Source organism: Callithrix jacchus, chromosome 2 (genome assembly GCF_049354715.1).
Source record: "Callithrix jacchus isolate 240 chromosome 2, calJac240_pri, whole genome shotgun sequence".
NCBI lineage: Eukaryota > Metazoa > Chordata > Mammalia > Primates > Cebidae > Callithrix > Callithrix jacchus.
In genome coordinates this window covers 44,317,571-44,336,325 of record NC_133503.1, presented here as the reverse complement: position 1 = coordinate 44,336,325, position 18,755 = coordinate 44,317,571, and the positions used below count along the sequence as shown (strand labels likewise).

At 41.0% G+C, this 18,755-nt stretch overlaps 1 protein-coding gene across 12 annotated transcripts in view; it reads left to right on the top strand.

Annotated features, from left to right (window-relative positions):
• The window catches only part of PRELID2 (PRELI domain containing 2), a 442,316-nt gene that overhangs the window by 15,374 nt on the left and 408,187 nt on the right, over positions 1-18,755 (top strand). For 8 of the 12 annotated variants that reach the window (XR_008478683.2, XM_017968616.4, XM_054250283.2 and 5 more), the window contains exons 1-3: positions 2,670-2,845; positions 15,543-15,600; positions 18,507-18,580. Coding sequence is in view for 11 of the 12 variants with exons in the window: in XM_017968616.4 (XP_017824105.1) it covers positions 2,771-2,845; positions 15,543-15,600; positions 18,507-18,580 (207 nt within the window). In the remaining variant the exon portion in view is untranslated. Of the gene's footprint in view, positions 1-2,669; positions 2,846-3,086; positions 5,391-14,368; positions 14,459-15,542; positions 15,601-18,506; positions 18,581-18,755 lie in introns of those variants that run through there. The other 4 variants (XM_078362233.1, XM_078362228.1, XM_054250299.2 and 1 more) reach the window with 3 other exon arrangements.

The window sequence follows — 18,755 nt, the reverse complement described above, 5'->3', positions numbered from 1 at the left end:
TAAGATGGAAGAAATTACAGTGTACTTGTGCTGGCTGGAATGGTCCAGTAGAGACAAAAGCTGATGGTGCAGAAAGGAAAGGGAATATTTCTAGTGAGATGGCCTTGAACAAGAAAGGGGACAGGAACTTTTAGTGATATACTAGAGCTGGCTGTTCAACACAGCTATCATTAATGTACATAAATTCACAGTGATATACTAGAGCTGGCTGTTCAACACAGCTATCATTAAAGTACATAAATCTACAATCACATAAAGTATGTATAAAAATAAATATTTATTTATTTGAGCTGGGTCTCACTCTGTGGCCCATGGCATGATCATAGTTCACTACAGACTTGAACTCCTGGATTTAATAGATCCTCTAGCCTTAGCCTCTCAAGTAGCTAGGACTACATGTGTGCACCACCACACCTGGCTAATTTTTTATTTTTTATAGAGATAGGGTTTCACTATGTTGCCCACACTGGTCTCAAACTCTTGGTCTCAAGTGATCCTTCTGCCTTGGCCTTCCAAAGTGCTGAGGTTACAGGCATGAACCATAGGAGTCTGGCCAAAAAGTAATAAACATTGAAAACTCATCCTTTCCTACTACATTTTCCCATTATCAATGTTCTTAGTTCTTTATGGCTCTTGTATATGGGTGGTGGAAATACTATATAATGGTGTGATTCTGTGCTTCCCTCCCCAACTCCCACTCCTCCCTAAACTTCATGTCGATAAATCCCCAACTTGTGTTTAGTGACATCAACTTGGCATCTTTAAACATGGTAGGAGTATTTACAGCACAGGAATCAGCAATCTTTGGAAATCAGGGCCTTGCTTAGTTTATATTTTAAAGGAGAGTTGTTTGTTACACATTTTTCAGCTCACCTCAGGATTCAGTGGACAAAATGGAGACACTGGTGCTAAACCAAAGTGCTGACAGTACATCCACAGGAACAAGAGGGAAGGCAGGGCATTTCGTCTGGTGGTAGAGCGAAATGACCTACTTACTAAGTGAAAATGGAAGTAAGGTAATGACTGGAGTATGAGACTGGCAACAAAGATGTCAGAGGTGTGAGGTTAAAAGAGTGTGGGTGAGTAAGCAGATTAGAAGAATTTAGTACTTTCTTTTTCTTTCTTTTTTTTTTGAGGTGGTGTCTCGCTCTGTTGCCCAGGCTGGAGTACAGGGGTGCGATCTTGGCTCACTGTAGTCTCCACCTCCCAGGTTCAAGCAATTGAACCTCCCGAGTAGCTGGGATTACAGGTGCCCACCACGACGCCCGGCTAATTTTTGTTTTTGTTTGTTTGTTTTTTTTTTTTTTTGAGACAAGAGTACCACTTCGTTGCCAGGTGCCAGGCCGGAGTGCAGTGGCGCGATCTCCTCTCACTGCACTATCTGCCTCCCGGGTTCAAGCAATTCTCGTACCTCAGCCTCCTGAGTAGATGGGACTACAGGCACGTGCCACCATGCCCAGCTAATTTTTGTATTTTTACTACAGGCAAGGTTTCACCTTGTTGGCCAGGATGGTCTCAAACTCCGGACCTCAGGTGATCCTCCCGTCTCGGCCCCCCCAAAGTGCTGGGATTACAGGCATGAGTCATCGTGCCCAGCCAGAAATTCAGTACCTTTAAATTGTATTTGTCTGGCACCAATCAAGGCCCCTTAGGGTTAGTGGTTATGAATTTAAAAGATGCCCGTCACAGTGGGTGTGTATTTCCTCCAGCCCCTTCCGGTGGCTTGGGTAGAGGCAGTCAAAGGAGAGCTAGAATTTCACAAGGCTAGGGTTTTGGCAGACCAGTGTGACTGTGTATGGCAGGGGCATAAGGCAAAATCGTAAAAGTCATCACCTCAGAGACCTTCCATAATCACCCTCGCTAAAATCATGCCCGCGTCCGTGTCCCTTTAACTGAATATTGTGTTTATTTTCCCAGCTTGTTGATTGGGTGTGAACTCAGCTGGCTCATCAGCAGGGCCGGTGTTTCCTACCCGCGGAATCCGCAGCGCCCATCACAGCGCTGGAGCATGGGAGGCCTCAGAACTGTGCTCAGTAACTCGCTGAATACACGGATTAACGTGCTGGTTCGCCCAACATCTGTGCGTCGCCGTGAAGAATAATTCTCGCAACTCTTCTCGTATCCTCTAGTTCCTCGCTCCGTGGTGTTTAATCTCAGCGAGCAAAGGAACTTCTCTGCAGGGTGGGATGTGCTAAACCGCGCTTTTATTCCCGAGGCAATCTTTACGGTACCCGAGGCCCAAGCCCAAGCCGCAGAGACAGCTGCCCGGTGGCGCGAGTAATGCTGACCTTTGTCATACCAGACTTTCCTTATTAATACTTTTTTCCAGTGCTCCAACCACGGCTTATTCTGTGACTCCCGGCGGTGATGCCATAAAAGCACAAGCCGAACGTCTAGGTTTCACGGGGCGGGGCGTGGTGCCTCCGGGGCGGAGAAACTTCTCTCGGAAGGCGCGGCCGCGGGAGGGCAACGGAGCCGCTCTGGCGCCGCCAGCGGGGCGACCTTGGGGCCCTGGGTGCTCTGGGCGCGCTCCCGCGCTTCCCGCGCTCTGCCACGCCCCCGCCCCGGACACTGGCGTAAGGGGCGTGGGCGTGGCCGACTGCTCATTTCTTCGAGTGGCCAATAAAGTTTGGAAAGTTTGAAAGGCTGAGGAAAAAGTCCACGCCCCTGTGGCTGTCCGACTGTGGGCGCCTACGGGCCTCGGCCGAGCCCGGGGCAGCCCAGCTCTCGCGGAGGCGTGGCCGGCGCGCGGGGCCCGGGGCGCGCGGGGATGGGGGTCACGGTGGACGTGCACCAGGTGTACAAATACCCCTTCGAGCAGGTGGTGGCCAGCTTTCTCCGAAAGGTACCGCCCCGCTTCCATCCTCCGGATCCCGCGCTGCCTCAGCTGCTTGCCGCTCTCTCCTCTCCTCCATCCTAGCGGAAGCTCGCACGCGCCTCTCTCCTTTCAGCCGCGGGCTTTGCTTCAGGGATGTGTGGGTCGGGGGTGGGGGGCGGGGTGGTTTCCTCGAAGACTCCCTTTACAGGGAGCCGGAAAAGGCGCCGTGCTAGGCATCACGTTCACATCTGCCCCAGCTGAAAGGAGTGGCTTTCAGAAAGAGCCTCGGGGAAACCCAGTTCGCGGGCCCCGTGGGGTTGCAGATGACCGACGTGTGGAGCTTTCCGGTTCATCACTGACCCCTTAAAGGCACCGATGGCGAGGGGAGGCCGTCGGGCTGTCCTCCTGGTTTACTCAGCATGTTCGTTCCGCTGCCTCTCCAGTTTCCCTTATTAAACAGCTGTGGGACTTGGTGCAGTTTGCTTACTCTCTCTGTGCTTTAGTCTGGTAATCTGTAAAATAGGGAAAATAGTATTACCGACTCACATTGCTGTTGTGAGGATCCAAATGAGGTAATTCATGTAAAGTGCTTATCACAGCTGTCACCTAAATGAAGAAACTGAGGCAAAATCAATATAAGAAGAGAGTTAATTTGAGCCAAGTTTGAGGACTGCATCCTGGGAGTGAAGGTACTCTAAGTACACATTCTGATGAGCAGATGTCAAAAGGGGGGTTTTAAAGGAAAATAAGCTTTTTCTAAGTTGTTTACCAATAATTTATATTAAAATAACATAAACTATTGATTGGCTGTACATTGTTCTTTGTATCACAAATTCCGGGAACTTGAAGATAATGGGTAAGGCAGCTGGTTAGGAACAAAATGTCTTTAACTAGTTGCTCCCAGAAATGGGTTGGATGAGGAGGGGATCACTAAACTCCTATACTCTTGACTTTCTGGGCTTGATCGATTTTGAATATTTCACCAGAGCTCACACAGTCTGCTCTGAGCTATTTTTCTTTTTCTCACTGCTACTGATGTTTAGTTAGGACTCTAAAATGTTATGTTGTTTGTATTACTACAACTGATTTCAGTACAAATAATGAACTCTTCCTCAATAGTGAGTGGCCCTGAATCCTAAAGACTGTTTCTAGGATTGTGGGTCATTATAATAGAAAAATGAGAAATGGCTTTGAAAAGTCAAAAGCGCCCAGGTCTGGGAGGTAGGACTCCTGGACTCTGCTCTGGTTCCGTCCGTGGTTAGTTTTCTGGGTGACCTTGGCCAAGGGTCTTTTCTCTAGGTCTTAGTTTTCACATCTAAGCTGAAAGGGTTGTACCAGAATATCTTTTAAGGTCTCCTCATCTTTCACTTTCTTAAGATTTGCAACAGTTGCAATTTGTCTTGGTTAGCAGCCATTGGACATTGAACTCCATATGCAGCCTGGAAGCCAAACTAAGGGGAATGCTGGGAAGACGAAGGTTATTTGTTCAATGATAAGGCATAGCCTCCATTAGAGGAGGTAACATGGTGGCCCTGGTCACAGAGGAGTGAGGAGGACATTGTTTAACATTTTGTTGTTATAGGGGCCTCTTTAGAAGGAATGTCAGCTTGCTGATATGTTCATTGATTTTCAGTTAGCTGGACTAGTGCCTAACACCTACTACTAGGTATTTAATAAAAACCTGATCAATGAATAAATGAATGAAAGAATGATTTAGGGATCTGTTGTAGTCTTTGCCTTAGGCCAGGCTTCTGGGCCCAAAAAGTAACAGCCAACACCCAGTTTTTTTTGGGGGGGTTAGGACTAGCACTTGAAGTGTGGGTACTCTTATGCCACTGCTCTTTTGTAAAATCTTTTTGGGTCCTCAGAACTTGCAGGACACTTTACCTAGGCCTTGCTGACCTTCTGCAGTGACACATGGTGACTTCTGTATGTGTTGTGTTCCCCTGTTAGACTCTCAGGTTTTTAAAGGTGAGACTCACTCCTTCAGAAACACGTAACACAATGCCAGGCTCTCATTTATGGAGGTCTCAGCACATTGTCAGCTTTTGGTAAATGCTTTTCTTTCATTGAACAGATACTTACCTTCTGTGTGCCAAGCTTTGTGCTAGGTGCTAGAAAAACGTAGGAGGGCACCACAGACCCTGTTCTCATGGAGCTGATTACTGTATAGTGGGTGAGATTAACATAAATAAATGATGAGCAAATGAACATAAAATTCAAATGGATGATGTGTATTTACAAAAGGAAAATGCATGGTGCTTGAATACAGCAGGGAGGCCTGCTGAAGTCAGAGAGGGTGATCTTTAGGAAAGGGTTCCCTGAAGAAGTGGCACTTGTGAAATGATGGCTGAAGCATGAATAGGAGTTTCCTAGGAAGGCTGGATGTGTGGTGTGTGGTGTGTGGTGTGGTGTGTGTGTATGTGCGCTCATGTGTGCTTTACATACTTTATCATGTTTACTGCCCCCAGCAGCCTCAGGAAGTAGTTATGATTAATTTCCATTTTACAGTATGGAGAAACTGAGGACCAGAGAAGTCCAAGTGCCTTCCTCAAGTTCCCACAGCTAGCAGGTAGGAGAGCCAAGATTTTAACACATGGATCCAAAACCCACACCCTTAGCCACCAGGCTGTGCTGCATTGCATATAATAGGCACTCCAATGATTATTGAGGGAATACAGTGTTTCAGAATCAACTTTGCTGGCCAGGCACAGTGGCTCATGCCTGTAATTCCAGCACTTTGGGAGGCCGAGGACTGGTGGTTCACTTGAGGTCAGGCATTCGAGACCAGCCTGGCCAACATGGTAAAACCCCGTCTCTACCCAAAATACAAAAATTAGCCAGGTGTGGTGGCCTATGCCTGTAATCCCAGATACTCAGGAGGCTAAGATGGGAATCTCCGGAACCCAGGAGGTGGAGGTTGCAGTCAGCTGAGATAGATCATGCCATTGCACTCCAGCCTGGGTGACAGAGAAAGACTTTGTCTCGAAATCAAAACAAAACGAAAAAACCCAAATAACTTTGCTGTGCTCAATCTGTTTCATTTTGTTCACAGTCTTCTCTCAGGGTTTGCTCAGCTGAGTGGACCTATTGTCCCTGATATAAAGGTATAATTTGGATGTGTGTTAGGGTGAGAACATAGAATGTTTAAGTTATCTATTGGTATGTAACAAACCACTCCAAAACTTAGTGACTTAAACCAAGGACAGGCTTTTAATTTTCATGATGCTGTGAAAAGTGGTTGGTTTTTGTGTGCTGTGTGGTATAGATGAGGTCACTTATGTAGCCTAGTCAGTTAGAACCTGTTATAATTCTTATTAAATATTTAGCGAAGTACCTGGTACATAGTGAAAAAGAAGTTAAGAAGGACATTTTGGAAGGCAGAACTGGGAAAACGAGAGACAAATATTTGGAGACTAAATGTCTAGTGGTGGGATAGTGTTAACATCATGCATGTCACTGTACTTCCTTTCTTTCTATTCATTCATAAAGGAATCCTTCAGAGATTCCTAGGAAGGAGCTATGTGACTATTTATAAGATGTCAGTCAATCCATCCACTGGGTGAATTTTCACTTTATGTTTTTCAGAGCCGTGAACTGGAAGTCAGTAGACCTGGATCCTGATCGTTGTGCTTTTGCTGTTAGGTTGGATGGTCATGGGAAATAGTTTTCACCATCCTATACTGTGTCCTTGTGCAAATTAGCAAAGGCATCTTTTAGGGGTCTGCTCTGTAAGCTCACAGTTCATAGGACTAGTGGAAAGCAAATGAGACCATTTATGCAAATTAGAAAAACATGCTCCTTCCTCTAGGTGGATGCAGTCCTGTGCCCATGGGCCCACTTGACCTGGAGCCCATGTGCAGTGAGCAACATCACAACTGTGTAAGCCCTAGCGTCTCATCTGAAATGGTAATGCCACCCACCCCACCTACCTTCCAGGGTTGTTGTGAGGATATCAAATGTGTTAACAGTGTGGGGGCTGGCATGTCTGCCAGGGGGCTCTTGGCCAGCAAGAGGGTCCTAACCTGGAGAGGGGGGTGTGCGGAAGAGAAGAAGAAAGAACAGACAGGGTCTGGAGGGTTGAGAAGTCAGATGCTTCACCAACAGCTTTATTGAACTCAGGGTCTGATTATATACATTACAAGTAGAAGTGATTATGTCACGGGATCAGTGTTTCGTGGGAACAGAAAGTTTTACAATACAATCACAAGTCACCATATTTTGGATAAATATGCTGGGAACAGGGAGATACATAATCAGGTTAAAGCAGGGGGTGCAATTATCAGTCACAAGAGTCCAGGTGCAATATCTAAGTTTAAAAGTTTAAAAGAAACTATTTATCTAGGGCAGGAGTTTCACAAGAAAATCACAGGCTACATTATAAATCATTAAGTCACAAGCAGTATTGTAAATACTGCATCAAGGGTCCAGGTGCAGGAAATACATAAACAAAGCAATTTTTACTATCAGCTTGCTTTGAAGATTTAAGGCATAACTTTAAGAAGGAACTATAATGAATAGAGAAACAAAAGTGGACACTGTGAGAACCAAAAGTAGACACCGTGAGAACCAAAAGTGGACACCGTGCCTCCCATCACCTCAGCACAATAGAGTAATAACTAATGTTATTTTTTGTATATCAAATAAGCCTTCTTGCAGTCCTTCTTCCCCATAGCTCGACTACCTCCAACAGGGGGCCTATGTCTGGGATCAAGCTCAACCATATGGTGTGACCCACTACTTGGGGGTCTCACATGGGAGAGTTCCCACAAACAGTTTGAAAAGCATAAGCTTTTTTATAAGCCTAGGTAGTAAGAAATACCTTTTTGGCAAAATATGCTTTTATTTTTCTTTCAGTCTTTATAAATTTTTTTTCAAAGGAAAGCACTTGGCAGAAGGGACAATGATATGAAGATCTCTGGGAAGCGTTTAATCTGATTTTGCACAATGGTATGTTTGAAGCTGCTTTAGCACTGAGGAAGTTCTATTTTAAATCAAATCTACTGATCTACGGCTTTGGTTATGTTAGGACTTGCCTTCTAAGTTATAATATATTACTGTTTTTCAAACCTGAAGAATGTTTGCTCTTCTTAATTTGCCTGTTGAATACCACAGGCAAAATATTAGCTGCATGCTTTTTAAACTAAGTGACACTGTGAGAACAAACAATATGATATTCTTTGTTCATGAAATACAGCATTTCTCAATAAACTCTTCATGGAGGAATGTTATGAAACCCAAAATGGTTTATTCGTTGGATGCTGAACTGTGTGTACTTTCCAAGAGCTATAGCGTCAGTGCACTTGACAGTATATTTTGGTTTCTTTCTTCATGTGAATCTTAGCTTTCTAGCTCTCATCACTTACCACTGTTTCCTTCCTTTTACTTACAGTCATCTACAAAGAGAACAGAAAGTTGCATAGATGAATGTAGCAGTGTTGAAAATAGGTCTTCTCTGGAAGCTAACTTAGACCTTTTCAGTGGGCTTGCCTTTCATGAGCTAGATTCAGGGAATTTCTTAAATTTCATCTGCCTGAAATTTAAAGTCATTAAAAAGGATCCAGAGGGCCATTGTATTGACTGGCTCTTCTTGTTTATATCTAAATGAGGCCAGAGAAGTAACGATTTTTCTTACCCTCAGAAGGTTTGATTTTCTTTTTATGCTGTGGTCAAAAGAGTCGTAGTGAATAGAGAATCACCTTCATGGGTGGTGATTTTTGTCATTTGTTTCTGATGTATTCCCAAGTACCCAAAGAGATCCTGGAACATAGTAGGTACTCAGCAAATCCTTGTTGAATGGTTGAGTGAAATAACTCTTTTGGGGATTAGCCACGTGTAATTTTAGATTGAAGTCAGTATAGGATTCAGAAACATGTCCTTACTTTGGGTACTGTAATAAAATCGATGTATTAAAATATTAATAATTTCTTTGCTTCAACAGAATGACCCTGGGTGTTATTTATTCTGGCTGGGAGCCTGGTGTGCTGAACAAAATGGTTTGAATGTTTACTCTTAAGCTCATAAAGGGGATTTATGAATGGCTATTTCCATTTAGAGTAGAAAGTTGATTGGGTAATTAATAATGTTTCCATTTCTGATCTTATCTTTTCTCCCTTGCAAATCTGACACTTACATGTGTGGAACATATCTCCTTGCAAAGCTTCAGAAATATTTGGGGGTGAACCTGCATTTCTAAGATAAATGATTTGATAAACCATAGGCCTAGTTTAACATAATGATTATTTATCTTTTGTCTTGTGCTGCACTAGTCTTCTTTCACTTTTGTCTTCCTGTCCTCAGTTCTCCTAGATTACTCATGATGTCCAGGAGAATGGTGCAGATGTGCAGAACGTGGGCTCTGACACCGGATGGGGAGGGGAAGACAGGGATGGAGTGCTGTTAGCTAGCCCTATGAGCTTGGTTTATTGGTCAGTGCATTTTTCTCTGCCTTGATTTCCTCATCTGTGAAATGAAAATAATAATCACTATCTTCTAGAGTTGGAGAAATTAAATTGGATAATGCATACAGATGCATATAATATAACTAGCTTAATTTCAGCACACAGTAGGCTCTTTTAAAGCACTTGTTGAATAATGATAACAACAATGATAATTTGTTGCATTTATTTCATGAGCCTGAAAATAAAAAGCTGAGAGAAGTGGCCTTCAGAAATCTTTACTTACTTGAAGTAATAAAGGGGAGAGCGAGCATGAATAAAGGTACACATTTGAATTATGAATATTTTCTAAATGCCATTTGAAAATAATTGTAGAGTATACTTAGAAACTTATCTAATGGAGATTGTGGCTTAATCAGTTAAGATAGAAGATATTGGCCATGCATGGTCAATGTCTATAATCCCAGCACTTTAGAAGGCCAAGGTGGGTCTATCACTTGAGCCCAGGAGTTCGAGATCAGCCTGGGCAACATGGCAAAAACCCCCCATCTCTACCAAAAAAAAAAAAAGAAAAAGAAAAACAAAACCCAAACCACACACTCTCTCTCTCTCTCTCTCTCACACACACACACACACACTCCTTCCAAAATTAGTTGGGCATCACTGCACTCCAGACTGGGTGCAAAAGCGAGACCCTGTCTCAAGAAAAAAAAAATTTTTTTTTTCACTAAGTACATGGACGTGTCTTCAAGGAGTTCACTGTCAAGGGGGACAGAGGAGGATATATTAATTTTTATGATAAAGGCTTTTTCAGGGGCATATGGCAGACATTACCTTATAGTATAGGGCAAGATTCATATTTTAATTATAAATCCATGAAAGCATTTAGAAACGGTTGCCTTTTTCAAAACAAGTAAATGTTCTCTCTAGCACTCTCACTTCTCGGGTATAGCCTTTTCCCTAATGTTAGTGTGGAGTGACCTGTCAGGGAGGCCTTGTATCTTATACAAATTCTGAACTGGTAAAACATGAGCTTGTGAGTTTTTTATTAGTCTAGGAAAATCAGAAATATCATCTTCTAATATTTTTAAAATCATAGTTTAAGAATTTTTGGATTGCAGATAGACGCCAGCAATACATTTAATGCCATACCACAGTAAATTGCAAGATAAAAACTGAAGTCTTGAAATTTTTTAAGTTTTCAAAAGTGTTGATTGTTTGTTAGTAGCAAAACCAGTTACATTTATTTTCTACTTGCACAGTGCTAGATATTATACTGTAATTAAATCATTTCCTTTAATTTCTGTAACAACTCTTCGAGGTAGGTATTTATTCTCCTTTTACAAATGAGGAAACTAGGGCAGATTAAAGTGATTGGTCCGAGCCTCTCACAGGTGGGCTTCCAATTCAGATCTCTTGGACTCTAAAATTCACTGTTTTCCAACATTTTGTCTTTAATTTTGTTTTTTATTTCTTAGCTTTTCATTTAGAAATAATTTGACTTACTAAACATTTCAAACACAACATTGCAGTAACAAAGAATTCCCAAATACCTTTTTTCCAGCTTCCCCAAATCACAGTATACTTTTTAAAACCAGGAAATAAACAGTGATACCATGCTATTAACTAACCTATAGATCCTATTCAGGTATTGCCAGTTGTCCCCTAATGTCCTTTTTCCAGTCTAGGATCCAGTTCAGGATCCCACATTGCATTTAGTTGCCAGTCTCCTGCAGTGTAGGACAGTTCCTCAGTCTTTCCTTTCCTTTCCAGACCATGGTGATTTTGAAGAGTGCTGGGCAGTTATTTGTAGTATATCTTTAGCTGCACTGGTTTTATGCATACATGTCATGTTGAGATAAGAGGATTTTCCTTTGTGTTACAATGATAAACTGTCTTTTCAAAAAACTTCACTATGTTGTTGCTGATTATTGCGTGATTTTTGAAAGAAAGAGGCTGATGTGCTGTTGGTTGGCCTTTGTTTGGAATCATAGCTTGTCCTGGGCAGAAGGACCTTGGACGATCACCTGGTGGTTCATCACCCTGGCCTCACAGATGGCAGCGTCGTAGGCTGCATGTCTTGGCTTGTTGCTCTTTGTTCTTTCTATTTCATCATCTTACTGGCCTTTAAGACCAATGAACAGCCATTCAAAATACCTTTTAACTTAAGTATATTTTGTCCTTGATCATTGAAATTTTGATTAATTTATAACTCATTTGATCTTGATATAAAATCAACTTTGCTTTTCTTCTGCAACAGACTCTGGTTTGGAGCTCATAAAAGGAATTTGGCATAGTTCATGGTGATTTCTTTCTGCTGCCAAACACCAAATCTCTTTTCAGCAGCCCCGTCTCTTTGCATGTACATGTTTGGCAGCAGCCTAGATAACAGATTTCCTTAATGCTTATAAAATGGATATGTTAATATACCAGACTTACTGTAGGTCTTCTTTGCCTTCATTGCAGGACTCTTCAGATAGATCTGTCACTTATCTGCTTCCTTGTACTCTCTTGGGTAACTGACAATGACTCCTTTGGATGTCATTGACTCTTTCTAAGAAAGGGAGGAAATGTTATTTAAAAAACAGGTATTGTCTTCTGAGCTTTTTGGAAAATTGATGTTTTAATAACTCTTTTAAGAGTAGGCTTTCTGAAAGCTTATGGGTTTTTTTCCCCTCAGCAAATATGAATGCTAAATGTTGTATCTTCATGAAGCTTCTCCCACAAACATATTGAATATTATTTCTGTAATTAGAGGGACTCAGTTTCTTGGCCTCTCACTTTTTATATGTATGTGTTTGTTTTAATGCATATTCTCCCTCCCCAATATTATGCAGTTCTTGGCTTATCTTTTAATATGTAAAAAATAAATGAAAGCAGGAAGATACAACAGCTTTAGGAGAGTCTAAATCTTATCCTTGTTAGAATGTTACATACATGTGATTATACAGTGGTATTTGCAATAGTTTCATGTTTTGGGAAAGGAAAAGGAGTTAGTTTACACATTCTGTGAAGAAAGTAAAAATTATAAGAAAATGCAAAATCAAGTCAAATATACCTTTAAAAATCCCTTAAATCATTCATAAAGTAGTATAGCATACATGGTATATGTATGCAGCCTGTGGGATCATTCTTATGCACACTGCAGTTGGTGATCACCTGAGTATTGAGAAGGATAAAGGCTTTTGGCAGATATGTGGGTTGTCAGATCACATTGCTTTCATGAGAGTCTCTAGTATGAAATGGGGATTGAAGAATCCAGGTGTGACCTGCTCATCTACAGGCTTTACACTATTATATTATAGGAAAAATACTCTGTATATTAATACTTGATAGGATTCCATGCTTTGAGAAGGATTGAATGAGATCATGTGCATGACAGCTTCTCTAGGATAGCACCCTGCATGAACACAGTAGCTGCTCTGAAAATCTTTGATGGGTGTGATCCTGATTTAGCTTGATCAGTTCTGCAGTTATACTGGATTGTGTTTGAAAAGATGTTCAGAAAAACCTGGCCACCTGCCTCCTGTCTTCCCAGGTTAGTGTTTCTGGTGTTGACCTTTTCTGAGAAGCCTTCCCTCTTTCAACCCTTTCTCATTGGAGTTTGGGTAAATTTTCATGAATTAAAACATGAATATTCAAGTTACCACAAGATGGCATCAGATAATTTCAAGTAATGCCAGGTAGGGGGAGCCTCAGTTCAAGAAATCTTTAAAGAGGTTGAAATATGTACCTTTCATAATATAGTAGTTAGCTATTGCAAATAAACCCCTACTTTCTTCTACTATTCTTGTATGGAAACTTGAGGCTCGTAGCTGTTCAACTCCAAAAATTATTTAAGTGTGAAGTATTTGAGTTTATAATCTTTAAGAATTTCTCTGATAACTTAGTGAAGTAGTCAGAACTTGAAAAATGTTATCACCTCGTCTCCCTGGTGATTACATTTTCAACTCTTATGATTCAGTTTAGTCATCTCCCTACAACTTACATGAATTTATAATATTCAGTCAATATTCATTTATGGATATGTAATGAACAAGCTAGAACTGTAGTAAAGGAGATAAGCCCATTTTACTTTAGTGTACAAGTTACAATATACACATATATAGTCACAATTCAGAGGACCTGTGTGAGTCTCAAATATCTCCCTTGCTTTAGGGGGTACTGTGTAAGTGAAAGTCTACTTTGCTGAGGAGCAGAGTGTCTATACCTAACCCTCTGTCATGGGCATGTAACTTGGAAGGGCTGAACTTCAAAATCAATGTAGTTTCAAGCATCTTTTTTTTTTCTTTTTTTCTTTAAGATGGAGTCACACTCTGTCACCCAGGCTGCAGTGCAATGGCACAATCTTGGCTCATTGCAACCTCTGCCTCCCAGGTTCAAGCAATTCTACTGTCTCAGCCTCTTGAGTAGCTGGGACTACAGGTGTGCACCACCACACCTGGCTAATTTTTGTATTTTTAATAGAAACAGGGTTTCACCATGTTGGGCAGGCTGGTCTTGAACTCCTAACCTCAAGTAGTCTGCCTGCTTCAGCCTCCCAAAGTGCTGGGATTACAGGTGTGAGCCACTGTGTCCAGCTAAGCATTTTTTTCCCCTAGGGCTAAAAATGAATGAATGAAGATATAAATAAATAGATTTTTTAAAACCAAGTTTTTCATCAGTTATCAAGATTGCAGTTTCCAGGATGGAAATGTGAATGACAGAGTTTACCAACATGGAACATGACGAGAGATAGTGAGGTTGTCAAAAGCTGAGCCACTGCTCTCTTTGCAGATTGGTTTCTGACTGAAGGCAGGCTCATTTTCCAAATTGATCCCTAAGGTAATTGAGGTTTACATTCCAAATTTTTTTATTTATTCAGAAAATATTAACTTAGTACTTTCTATGTGCCAGACATATACAATATAGGAGTAACTGAAATGGACAGTATTCCTGCCCTCAGAGAGCCTGTGTTCTAATCTACTGTCTTTTTGGGTCATCGACATCTTTAAGAATGTGTTAAAATGATGAACCACTTTCCCTGAAAAATATGTTAATAAATCACACACACACACACACACACACGGCTGCTGTGGGTGGAGACCTAGGGTTCAGAAAACTTAAAGCTCAAGTTTGCCAAATGAGGGGCCTTTTTTCTTCCTTCCCTCAGCCTGCCAGCTGCTCTTGCCTTCCATTCAGCACTTTGTGATGTCATGGATGACTTCCCACTAATTTTCAGATTTGATCACATGATAAATAGGTAAACCTTGGGAAAAAATAATCCAAGGGGGCTTGGTGGGTTCAGGTCAGCAGCTACCTTGTCTTGTGGCTTTTAGGAGGTCGCTTCTGCTCGCAGTGTCTCTCTTTTCACATCTGAATAATGGAAAGGAATGTATTAGATTAACTATTAGGTGATTTGGTGGTAGGTTAGGTGGGCAGGCTTTGTACGCTGGCAGAAAGAATCTGGGGGTAAATTATTACCCCCAGATACACTATTCATTAGCTGGACAATTTGAGCAAATTACTTAATTTATCTAAGCCTTATTTTTCATATAGGAAGTGGAAAAAGAAGACATAGCTTATAGAGCTAATGTATATAAACTGAACTAAGTATAAAAAGTATGTAAATTGCCTAGGACAAAAGTAGTAGCTATTATCAACCTTGTCACAGCCAAATTGTCTTTCAGGGGAATTAAATCAACATGTTAAATATTTATTGAGCATTTACTATGTGCCTAGAATAGCATACTTCTAATGATTATCCTACTGTGTGATGCTAACCCAGCCTGCAGGCAATGATATTAGACCATAGTGAAGAGGTCCACTCTGTATTAAACAGGCCTGGTTTAATTTCCTGGCTCCACAAGGAGCCAACTGGGTGACCATAAGCAATCCAGTCTTCATTCAGTTTCCATATCTGAAAGATGGAGATGATGATAGCACATAAATCAGTTACAACAGAGAGAGAGGCTGCTGGATTTAGACAAGGTTGTGCCAGGAAAGCATTTAGTACAGTGCCTAGCACAAAGAACACTCTTATGTTAGGCTGGTTCAATATTAATAGTATTATGATTTATAGATTAGCTTAAGCTCATCTCCCCTGTCCATTCAGGTCTAGGTTGGATCTAAAGAAGGTTTTCCCCAGATTTCAAGTCAAGATGATGATAAGCATCTCACTTACCTAGGAGAAATATAAAATTAAGATCCATGATTCAAAACTGGGCTTTGTTTAGAAGTTTCTTGGAAAGCATTTACTACTCCTGCGAACAGTGGTGTTTACTACTAAATAATTAACTTTGGTAGAAGATTAATGGTAATTCTTTTTTATATGTTTTTTTTTTTAGTACCCAAACCCCATGGATAAAAATGTCATCTCTGTAAAAATCACGGAGGAAAAAAGAGGTAAGTTCTTTATACAGCTTTTTCAGTGATGATCATTAAATGATAGTGGTTTTTGTGAAGATGTGTGTATGTGTGTGTGTGGCCTCTTAGGTTTTTCAAAAAAATTGATCACCTGTGGTTCCTTGCGTTATTAGTTTTTAAACAGGTATATTTCTGTACTTGAGGTGACTTAGAAAGGTGTGGCAGGTAGAGCACCAGCATTTATGATAGTAAAAGTCCACCAGTGCTTTTTGTCACTTTCTAAACTAATAATTAATGACTGTACTGAGCTATATATAATTGTAACTGCTAACATTTTTGAGCACTTAATATGTGCCAGGTACTCTTTTATTAACTCATTTAACCTTCAGAACAATGTGTGGGATAGGTATTAGACTACTCATTTAATGAATATAGAAACTGAGATACAGAGAAGTTAAGTGACTTGCTCAAGGTCACATGGCTGTAGCCTATTATCATATCATCTTGTAGATGGCAAAATGCATATGATTAAATATGAGATGTCACCATAAAGTGATTGCTTATGGAATCATAACTACTTGGCAGTGTAGGTTAGCATTGACTAGAGCAGGAGTTGACAAGCTATGGCTCCTGCTGCCTGTTTCAGTAAATAAAGTTTTATTGGAGCATAGTCACATTTGTTTACATGTCATCTATGGCTGCTTCCTCACTACAACAGCAGAGTTGATCAGTTCCCACAGAGACTTTATTGCTCACAAAACTTAAATTATTTACCATCTGATTCTTTACAGAAAATATTTACTGATTCCTGGTCTAGAGTGTAGGAATCTTTTCTGTTCTGTGTTATCCCCATCTCCAGCAAAAAAACATTATCAATGTCACTGTTTAAACTTGAGAACTGGGCAATGCAGGAAACTGTGACAATGCACATAATCAATGTACAAAGCTTTGGAGACACTGAGGCCTAGGTACAGCATGCCTTCTTAGGAATCATGAGTTGCTACTGTTCATCGCGTGACTCTGAAGCCCTCTCTGTGCTTGGTAGACTTAACTGCCTTTTGCTTGCATATGCATTTTTTGTACTTCTATAACTATATAGGTATATTAAAAAATGATTTCTCATGTACCTGCACTGTGGGAGAAACTTGTTATTTGTCATCAGAGAAATCGGATTTCAGTACTATCTTGGTGACCTTTTTGGAGCCTTAGTTTCTTCATCTGTCAAATGGGAAAACGATCTTGTTTTTAGGTTATGAAGATCAAATGAGAGAACACTGTGCATATTCCAAATTGAAATGTTAATTTTAATTTCTACGATTGTCAGGGGCATCTTTGCTTTTGGGAGTGGCTAATCCATTTTGAGCATGTGGGTGAGATGGCCAAAGGGAGGGCCAATGGGCAGAGGAGCACCCTATCAGCAGCTTCTGGGCAGTCAGGGTTTTTGCATTGAGGGTTGGAACTGCTATAGCCAGAGCTTTGAGAAAACCTGTAGCAGCATGGCTAAGTCACAGTGATTCACAAAGCAGAAGACTGCACTTCAGAGTTTATTCTTTTCTCTGCCTTTGCCTTTCTTTTTCCTAAATCACATTGGGTTTTTTACATCACTGGTTTAATTCTGGAAACTTCACCCCAGAACAAAATGATTGCAGTCGTAGTGTTACAGTAGGTAGCTAGGTATGAGCAGGACAGAAGAGGGCTTACACACACACACACACACACACACACACGCACTGTTGGGTGACCATCAGGCGATGGTCATGCAGTTGTTAACTGTCTCTGTAAAGTAATAATTGGTCACAGCTGGCACCAGGCAATGGCACATTCCTAATAGAAAACATCTGAAACTGATGAGTAGGACAGAAGAGGGCTTGCACACACACAGTGTTGGGTGACCATCAGGTGATGGTAAGGCACTTGTATGAGCAGGACAGAAGAGGGCTCACACACACACACACACACACACAAACACACACACACAAACACACACACAGTATTGGGTGACCATCAGGTGATGGTCAAGAGGTTTTTTAACTATCACTCTAAAGTAATAATTGGTCACAGCTGGCACCAGGCAAAGGCACGCTCCTAATAGAAAACACCTGAAACTGATGATCAGCAGCTTCCTGATAAGATCTCAGGAGTTGGGAGAAGTGATGTAAGACCCCGGATGTATGCCAAAGTATAAAAGCCCAAGTCAAAAGGTCAGACCACACACTTGCCTTTCAGGTTGCCCACTTGGCCCTCTTCTAAGTGTACTTTCCTTCCTTTCATTCCTATTCTAAAGTAACAGGAATAGCCTTTTCCTGTTTAGGTGAGTTTATTAAAAAGAACAGGAATAGCCATTTTCTATTCATTTTAATAAACTTTCAGTCCTGCTAAAAACTTGTCTTGGTCCCTCCTTCTGCCTTCTGTCCCTCAGTCGAATTCCATCTTCTGAGGAGGTCAGAATTGAGGTTGCTGCAGACCTGTATAGATTTGCTGCCGGTAACAATAGGAAGTCTACTTCCTTATGAGAGATGAATATGGCCAATATAATTAATTATAGGTTTAAATTTTGTAGACAGAAATCTGTGCTTGAAAGTTTGGTACAGAAAGTAGCAGCATTAGATTCTCTCCCTTTTTGCTGAAACATTCTCTTTGAATTGAGCAGGTCATTGTCATTGGAGCACTGACATGGATTGTCCAGAGCAGTGAATGGTTGTGATTCTTTCATCTTGACATGGGAGGGTGCATTCTGAGTTGCTGTTGAACCCTTATTCCTTCATCACAGATAGGGAGTATCTGATTTGGCCCAGAAAAGGGTCAGGGAAACTGAATTTTGAGTTAAACATTCTCTGTAGGAATTCTGCAAATAGAAAATTGAGATTGACTTTAAAAGATTTATTGACACTAAGAAAAGAATACAGTTTCTTAATTTTTTTTGTGTAAAAAATTTTCTTTTTTAGATAAATCAACAGGGATCATCTACAGAAAGAGGATTGCAATCTGTCAGAATGTGGTTCCAGAAATTTTAAGGAAGGTAAGTTCATTTTAAAATTTAATCCCAGTTGTAACATTAATTTTTTTCATTTTTTAAAATTATACTTTAAATTGTACATGTGCAGGTCGTGCAGGATTATTACATAGGTATACACATGCCATGGTGGTTTGTGAGTAATTTTTAATAGTCATGGAAAGGAATAGCATTTTCTGAT